The sequence below is a fragment of the Chelmon rostratus genome, chromosome 6 (assembly GCF_017976325.1).
Source record: "Chelmon rostratus isolate fCheRos1 chromosome 6, fCheRos1.pri, whole genome shotgun sequence".
Classification (NCBI taxonomy): domain Eukaryota; kingdom Metazoa; phylum Chordata; class Actinopteri; order Chaetodontiformes; family Chaetodontidae; genus Chelmon; species Chelmon rostratus.
In genome coordinates this window covers 5,487,601-5,496,596 of record NC_055663.1, presented here as the reverse complement: position 1 = coordinate 5,496,596, position 8,996 = coordinate 5,487,601, and the positions used below count along the sequence as shown (strand labels likewise).

At 39.3% G+C, this 8,996-nt stretch overlaps 1 protein-coding gene across 1 annotated transcript; it reads right to left on the bottom strand.

Annotated features, from left to right (window-relative positions):
- Positions 1–488: 488 nt before the first annotated feature.
- nutf2 (nuclear transport factor 2) lies at positions 489–6,798 on the bottom strand. Its single transcript, XM_041939100.1, has 5 exons — positions 6,754–6,798; positions 4,462–4,583; positions 3,209–3,280; positions 2,780–2,878; positions 489–1,432 (listed from the first exon to the last, which is right to left on the bottom strand). Exons 2-5 carry the CDS (start codon positions 4,558–4,560, stop codon positions 1,319–1,321), a joined length of 384 nt encoding a protein of 127 aa, XP_041795034.1. The 5' UTR covers positions 4,561–4,583; positions 6,754–6,798; the 3' UTR covers positions 489–1,318.
- Positions 6,799–8,996: the final 2,198 nt, after the last annotated feature.

Here is an 8,996-nt window from a genome sequence, read left to right as displayed (position 1 = left end):
AGTTATCTGTCAATGCTAAGCGCAGATCCAATACCTGTGCTGTTTTTAGCAAATTTTAAATCTGTACACCTCACTGCATGGAAGTCACTGACCTCATTTTTAAGCAACATGACACGAGGCCAGCGAATGCTGTGGTGCTAAAAGCAGCCTGTCATGACATAATGATTGTAGCTCATATAGTGGACATACTGGACATCGATAAACTGCATTCCAAGTGGATTGTTGACATCTGGTCAATATACATTCCAGTTCATAAGGCCAGTATCAACTAGATTACGATCCTGCCAACCTATGGCTTATGTGCATCTATTTGACAATTCTCTTGAGCCAATTTCGGTTATAAGTTCACCCAAACTAATGAATATTCAGAAAGCAAAAATAAAATTCACTTAAAGACAACACCTGTGAGATTCACTGTGGAGAGATACATGAAGGATTAAGAAAACAATCAGCCACAGAGAATAATATGGAGAGACAAGGCCACACCATTAAGAAAGAAGTCCAGGTTTTATTGTCTATCGTGGCTGTAGTCCATGGTAACTGCCAGACGTCAGAGTGAGAGAAAGAGAGAGACAGAGAGAGACAGAGTATGCAGGATCAGAGCCAATCACACAGCAGGGTCAAACTTTATGTCCTCCATGACTCTTTGGTTTGCGAGAGCAAAGCCTGGCATTAGAGAGTGAATCATGGCAAAGTAAACAATGTAAAGGAAGATAAAACCCAGTTAAACACACTAAGGCAACACACAAGTGGCATCTAAAAACAACTTACAACACAAGAGGTCGGAGCTGAACAAGCCGACTGAACCTGAACATGGATCTACAAACCAGTCAACAACAGTGCTGAACTGAGTTGACAGCAGTAAAGTGAACAGTAGAGTGGGTTAGAATTGAGTAAAGAAGGGTGGAGAGCAGAGCAGAGTATGAGTTAATGGCGTCGGTCAGCTGTTTGTCTTTCTGGTGGCTTGAGTGTAGATATTGTAATGGGAGGAAGGGGAAGGGGTGGCTCCCCAGCGTCATGCAGATCAGCAGAGTGGCAGACAGGGGCATCTGATTGGTCGGCCGGCTCGCAGCAAAGAAACATGTTGCAGTTCTACTGGCTGGGGTGGTCTGAAAACCCACCTGGATGAGGTTCAGTGATTGACATCTAGAATCCGGTGTTTGCTTGTTTATCAAACAGGCGTAAATGAGACAGCAGGAGGGAGGGATGAGCATTCTCTCTTCTCTCCATCCTCAACTCCTCCCTGCCCTCCCTCCATACTTCATCACACAGTGCCCTTCATCATGATCGCCCCTGCCCACCAGAGTGGGGAGGGGGTTTAGCCAAAGTTGTGAATGGCCAGCCTGAACATGTCATTGGTGCACACCCATGCATCGTTAATGTTCTTCAGGATGAAACTCTGATGGAAACCCATGATGGGGTCATCATCTGCCTGCAAACACACAAACAGAAATAGCAGGGGTTAAGTACAAAGTCTGCAGTGTAGTGACATCACTTGTGGGGAAGACCGTTCAGGAAGTGAAAAGTCAAAAAATGTCACCCAGGAGTTGGGCTGCAAAAGTTGGTACAATTTCAGGCTCCAAACCTGAAATTGTACCAACTACCTGGTGAATGTTGGACTTCAAGGATATGCATAAACATGTTAAATGCATTTCCGTCCTCAAAACCTATGCTAATGCATTTTTTTTTTCTTTTTTGGAAAAGTGACATTGATATCTAGGGCTGGGTATCGTTGCAAATACCAATTCTTAAATGATACTTTTTCGATAACAATTTCATGAAATCTATTTTAAGAAAAAGAAATTACACCACACATTACGGTACAATTACTTACTTCAAAGGAGGAAGCTGTTCAAAGACCAGGGAGCAGCTGGATGAACTGTTTTTATTTTACTAAACTTGGATAACTGCACTAAAATGAAGAAACTGATGAAATACGTGTACAGTATTGGGACTATTTAAAACATACAGCTGTCAAATGGAGCATTACTAACAAACAGTAGAGGGCAGCAATATGCCATTGTAGCTTCTAGTCTGCCTAATTGAACTTGATGTTTGTGGTATTGAGAAATAGTGGCAGAGTGAGACCTCTTACTTTCTCTCAACTTCTGTCAGCTTCAGCATCTCTCTCTCCTTTTGCCTGTTAGTCTGCAAGCAACACCATGTTTGCCATCAGAACAGTCTTGGCCTTGGCACCAGGTTATCTGTCTCCGCAGTTGCGAGTAGAGGATGCACTCAATAATGAGCAGATACAGGTTAGCTCTACCGTCTCTGGTTTTTACCTTGTTTTTGTTGCATGCCTCTACAATGTGTAACGTTAGACACCAATCATCGGCATTAGAGGGTATATTTATAAGGTCTTGGCATATTTAGATACTTGATTGTTTTGAAGCAATTTGGTCCCTGGCATTAAAGAATGGAAGTTCAGTACCCAGCAAAAGTTCTGATTTTGTTTTTTTTTTTTTCCCCGACAAACAATGGTTGCTAATTGGGAATCCAGCGTAGAAAAAAAATACTTTGTCTCTGTCAGGTTTGGGTCACGGTCGGTCACTGTCAGAGTTTGAACTGAAAAAGGCACTCTACTGATCACATGCTGGAGATATTGGTAGAATCAGCCATCGTATGGACACTTCAAGGGGAACTATAGCATATTTTACACACAGTTTTAGTATGGTAACAGAAATGATTAAACAACCATATTTACTTTAGAATCCAATGTGAGATGATTTTGCTGTAAAACAGATGACACGCTCTAAAGTAAGGTGTGAATACGACTTACTTTTAGCTGTCCTATAACCATACTCAAGATGCAGCAGTCTGGAGTTGGCTGGTGGTCCTGCGCTGTTATACTATGCGCTATTTTTGTGAAGGGGAGACTCTGGCGCGCACACATAGTCACAGACACACAGATAAAAAATACATAACAGAAAGATTAACACAGGTATATCAGACATTGAAAGAATGAAGAAAGAAGTTTCCTCAAACTTATCTCAAAATAATTTCACTGAACCTTGAGAAACAAGAATTACTACAGGGCAGGGTGAATGGTTTGACTGATTACCTATATACCCAGATTGATCAGAGTAACCTGTTTTTGTGTGCATGTAGACATACTGACTGACATTGCTTGTGCATTTCTTACTTGGGCTGTCTACCACCTGTTACGTGTTACTCCTGAATATAGCACCAAGTTAACAGATAAACTCACAGAGAGTTTCTCAACAATTGCTCTTTTCCCCTGGAACTGTTGTCCTTCCCATGTAAGGCATGACGCATCGATCTGTGTGGAACAAGACAGAAAGAGGTTGGGGGAAGAGAATTAACACAGAGGAAGCCATTTATAGACGAAAGTTTCATCAAAAAAGCCACATCATACACTAGTTCTGTCCAAGCCCTGTCAAGTCAATCTGTTTGAGACTGACATGAGTTTGAGTTCTCAGAGTCAAAGTGAGAAGGTTTAAACTGAGGGTCTGATGTAGAAGATTTCAAGGATAAAACTGAAATAAAATACATAACATATCACTTGTTAGTGTATGACATCCAACTGAAACACAGATAAAAGCTATATACATACTGCTCCAAAACTCATTAAGTACCAGTATGGCCTACACATTACAGTTCATCAGTGTTTTTTACATGGCATGTACCAGTTGATCATGCTCCTGCAAAAAGGCAGCAGGCTTATTTAATCTTTTATTCAGTAAGTTGGCCTATTTCCTCTAATAATAAAAGTTAACATAGCAACTAACAATTAGTTCCATTAACAATTAAGATGCAGATTAATTGTTTTGTCTATAAAATGTAAAAAAGAAAATTGTGAGAAATGCCCCTGGTAATTTCCCAAAGATTGCTTCTTTTGTCCAAACAGCAGGACATATATGACAGAGAAAAGCAACAAATCCTCACATTTGAGAAGCTGGAACATAAGAATATTTGACTTTGGAGTTGGCTTGAAGAATTACAGAGATAGCTGCTTAATGTCAGTGAATAGACTCACTGTTTCAGCTCAAAGTGATAGATGTGTCCTTCACATCTATACATGAAGCCGGACTCCCTGACACTTATAAGTCCAAGGAATATACTAAATGTGTGAAAAAAAGGTTTTTTTTAAATCAAATTTCGATGTGTGAGAAAGAGATGATGTAGATTAATGTTTGAGCAATTAAAAATATATCACCCAACAATGTAGGAGATGGAGGATGTGGCATAACAGCCAGAAAATGTGTAGCCATCAAGGTCAGACACTGTATAGTCAATCAGTGCTGCACAGCAAAGTAATACTGTGGAAACAGCCACCAAGTTGTTCATCTTCCACTCTACAGGTTGGGTAGCTATCCTCCAATTTGCACAGGCTCATACCTGTGTTAGATTTGTTTCTGCAAAAGTTTATTCAAAGATGGAGCCATACAATGCTGGTTAAGTCTTTTCATAACTGCACAAAAGCATAGTTGCCACACTCACATATATAGATCCAAGTTGTGATCTGTCAGAGTCAAACAAGTGGTAGTAGTGCTGCACGAAGCTGGATCCTATCTGCTCCCACAGAGGCTGGTCCACCATCCTGACTCCCCCTACAACACACGCTGGAAAGATGGAGATGGAGGTCAGAAACACAGACTGGGAGCCAGGATGAAAACAGGAATAAATTGGTGAAAAATTATCTAAAAAAAATACAAAACATCAATGAGGCCACTATGCCTGTGAAGATTCTCATTCATTCAGGCCATTAGGCTGGTTGGCTAAAAAAGTATGATGATCATTTGCTCTGGTCTTCAGTCACCGGATCTCAACCCAGCTGAGAACACCTATGGGAGATCTGTCAGGGGTTCCTACTATTTTGCCCATCCCATTTACATCAGTAAAAACATTCACAACACCTCTCTAAAGCAGTTTTGACATTATTAGATAATTATAACCTTTGTGGCATCAGAGTATATGTATTCACATGTAACAACATTGGGATGAAAGCAATGTTTTAATCCAGTGTTTACCACCATGATGTATAGACGAAGAAAAGGGTAAAAGAGGCCAAAATATACACTATCCAGATTATATTTATCTCTGCTTGAACCAAAAAGGAACATGCTTAGCTCACATATTTTAGAAAAAAAAATTAAATGAAACATACTTAATACTCACAATTTAAATAACAAAAGAAAACATCGTCAGACTTACTGCTAATGGAGAAATTGCATTTACTCCACTACTGTAATTCAGTACAAATTAAAGGTACTTGTACTTTCCATTTATATAGTATTTTCTAATCATGACACCTTTTACCTGAGCTGACCCTGTTGACCCGTTCCTGCAGGCTACAGCTCTTTGTTTGTTGTTGAGATGAATAGCAGAATACCAGCATTACAGCATGCACACACAGCAATTTAGAGTGGCAAAATTATTTTGTCTAATTTAATTTAGAAGTAGTTTACTTGTGTTCATGTAATGTATGGCTTTTTAAACATTTTTATAGTTCCAGCTTCACAAATGTGAAGATTTGCTGCTTTTCTTTCCAATTAATTTAATACTTTAAATGTGTTTTTAATCATTATAAGGTTTTGGACTGTTGGTTGGGAGAAACAAGTACTTCGTGGCCTCTGGGTAATTGTGATAGCATTTCCCACTATTTTGTGAAATTTTACAAACGTAACAATCAATCAATTGATTACGGGAGATAATAATCATCAGATTCTTCTATAAGAATAACCATTAGATGCAGTCCTATACAAAACCGTTCAAAATGAGCTTATTAACAGTAAAATCCTACTTTTACATTCATGTGTGACTAATAATCTATCTATATATGTATGCTTACAAAAGTATAACAGGAGATATTTTTCTACATTGATCACTTTTACTCTAATATTTTAAGAACAGTTTTCTGATAATAATTGCACTCAATAACATTTACAATGCAGGACTTTCACTTGCACTGGCTATTTTTGACAGCGTCGTATTAGTACTTTTACTCCACCATTGTTCACTATGCAATAGGAATGTATGAATACCACTACACTGGAATTAAAAAAGAAAACAACAATGTCTAACACAGATGACCAAAACTGGCCCAGACGGACTGGCCTGTCCGCTTGGGTGACACTGACAGCACAGAAGTCATGTGCTTCCACATAACGATGCACTGCTGTTACTGGAACAATCTGAGAGCTCTGAAAAATAGCTAAGTCGAGACACCATAGCATTACTTGCGACGGGACATAGCTCCGGGTCCGCATAAATACAGTTAAGTATAGAGGAAGAGCAAAAAAAAAGCTTTTAAGAATAGAAAGCTCATTTATGGCTCGTTAACGACGCTAACTAGCTGCTACTAGCGTTAGCTTGTGAGCGGTGTTGTTAGCCTTCAGCCTGTGCTGGCAAAGACAGTTCATATACCTCGCATGCCTCTCCGCCAGCTAATGTCAGACGTCAGATAAATTATGTTTCCAGGCGTTAGCTAACTGGCTGGCCGGCGTTGGCCGTTTGACGGGCTGCTAAAAATACCTCGTCTCCTGCAAGTGTTGATGCCTCCACCGGGCCCGCGCAAACAGCACTGGAGCCCCGGAGAAGCTACCCTACATAGGCGCGCCCAACGTTAACATTCAAGGTAGCACTAAACCGGCCATGAGCAGCCAATTGAACAAATTATATTACCTCATACTTGTTCAAATGTCTGACTAAACCAGCGCGTTTTGTTTTCGCACATGTTTCCATTCACTGTTCCAAAAGAGGATTTCCTAAAAATGAGTAATAGAAACTTACCTCTAACCAACGCCGAGGCCGGCTGCACGATCACACAGTGCAGTGTCTGCTCCACTACGAGGGCACGCACTCAAGACGGTAAACTACCCGGTGAATTGTGGGTACTGTAGTCTCTTTTACAGTTGTCCACAGTTTGTTTGTATCGGTCAGTTAAAGTTTAATTGAACATCAGTTTGATTAGCTTAGGGTCGACGTAATGTTGCACACATCTGCCATATTGTGAGGTGTATGTATGTGAATGTATAAATGTTGGAGAAATACGCATCAATCAATCATCAAAAATTAGCTCCACCTAAACCAGCTACAACAGTAAAATGCTGCTTACTTACTGACTTACTGATGGAATTTTCACTGCAGAACAAGTAATTGTACTTTTCATAAAGGATACATAGTACATTTTTCTGATAATACTACAGTAAAAGTACTGTACTGGAATACAATTTTCAGCTAACATACTGTACTTTTTTCAAGAATTTTAATGTTATGCTACTTCATAGATCTAGTCCACCATATTTCAAAGGTAAATACTCCACTACATTAATTCAACAGCTATAGCTGCTTAACTACTTTGCAGTTGAAGATTTCAAGCAAAACATACAACTAATTTAGAAAATATGAAGCGCTGCAGTAGACTGAATTGATCATCAGTAGATAAACGAGGTAGTCCTAAATTGACAACAGCATTAAAGGTTCCGTTCACCTAAAATACTGAAAACAAAACAAACATGTTTTCTGACTTTCGTGTCATGCTATCAAACCATGCAGAGTGTTTTTGACAAAGTATTTTTCTGGAGAACCCACAGACCCCATTTTCACCAATGCTTCTATCACAAAAATTAGTCCCTATGAAAACCGAACAGGAGGGAAAGAGACATTTAAAAAAATATATCGGTATAATTAGCTTGACTGTTCATACTTAGGTACAGATGTACATAAGCATCATTTGTTTGAAGGAATGTTAGTCTTGCATTGAGAAACATGATTCTAAATGAAAGCTAATGTTGTTCCATATCTTAATGTGTAATAAGCTTGCTAAGTCCACTGAAAATGTGTTTCTGCTGCCCTCCAATTGTCACAAAAATCTGTTCATGCAGGCGAGACATCAGCATTTTAACATTTTCATGTTTCCTTGTCAACAATAGCATAATTCACTTTTGGTTTACTCATTATCTTGTCACTTGTCAAACTTTCAGGGAGAAGACATACTTTTCTGTCGTACATTAATCCAAGTAAAGTAAAACCGTAACAACATAAAGATCTGTCAGATCACTCTGTCTTTTTCCATTTCATTTACCATTCTTTCCCAAACCTACATTTGATTCAAAGATAACAGACAATAATAAACCTTAACATTCTGTGTGAGAAGTTAAATTATGTATACTACCTCGCCATTGGGGACAATTCAGCCACAAATTTGCCTCAGTGAAGTACATTTTTCAATGCAGCACACGCCTTGTATGAGTCCACGACTGAACTGCTCTAGACTGAAGCAGCCCAGCTCTGTCCTGCAGTCCCGCCCAGTATTGATGATGTAGTGCTGTCGATCCAGTTCGGTGGCTTTTGTTCTTGTTGTGTCTTCCATACTTGTGATTTTTGTGTTGAAGTGATTTTGGATACATTCATATGTCAAGAGGAATTCAAATTGGAATTGCTTTACCTCACCTGGCAAAATGTATTATTTCTTCTTAAACATATTCTCTATCCAGGACTGCTGGAAATATGTGACTTGCATAAAGGAATCTTTACCTTAACTTTTGAGAAGATGGGGAAGGCCTGCCTAAAGCACTGTAGCTGCTTCTCAGCAAACTGCCCAAACAGGTCAGCAATCCTACTTCTACACCAATATCTTCACCTCACGTATACTTATGACCGTCTAAATCCTTTGTCTTTCTTTATCTCAGTCTGTTCAGTGAGTGTACAGCAACAAGTCCATCAGACAGTGCAGCTATATTGACTTTTGCCAGGTCAAACGTTCAATGTATGTATGTTTGTCTGGGTCATTATGTTGAAATCACCCACCTACACCTTGTAGCCAACTGATGTTGTACTCCTTGAAACCTCAAATTTGCAGGCAAGTTTTCTTGATGAAACAAATTTTTGCCATTCAAATCACATTGAAACGTCTCTTCTTTAACAGTGAAGATAGCTCTTATGAACTGTCTTTACTCGTGTAAACTACACTACATTTATTATAGTATTCATCCCACAACTGTAACTTGTGGCCACAACTGCAGCTCAGACAA

Bases quoted from the DNA above. Each gene is read 5' to 3' on its own strand.
- nutf2 (XM_041939100.1), bottom strand. From the start codon at position 4,560: ATGGTGGACCAGCCTCTGTGGGAGCAGATAGGATCCAGCTTCGTGCAG. The intron at 3,281-4,461 runs GTGAGTGTGGCA...TGTTCCACACAG, and splicing joins CACAACTTGGATCTATATAT to ATCGATGCGTCATGCCTTAC. The intron at 1,433-2,779 runs GTAAGTCGTATT...GTGTGTTTGCAG, and splicing joins TGGTTATAGGACAGCTAAAA to GCAGATGATGACCCCATCAT.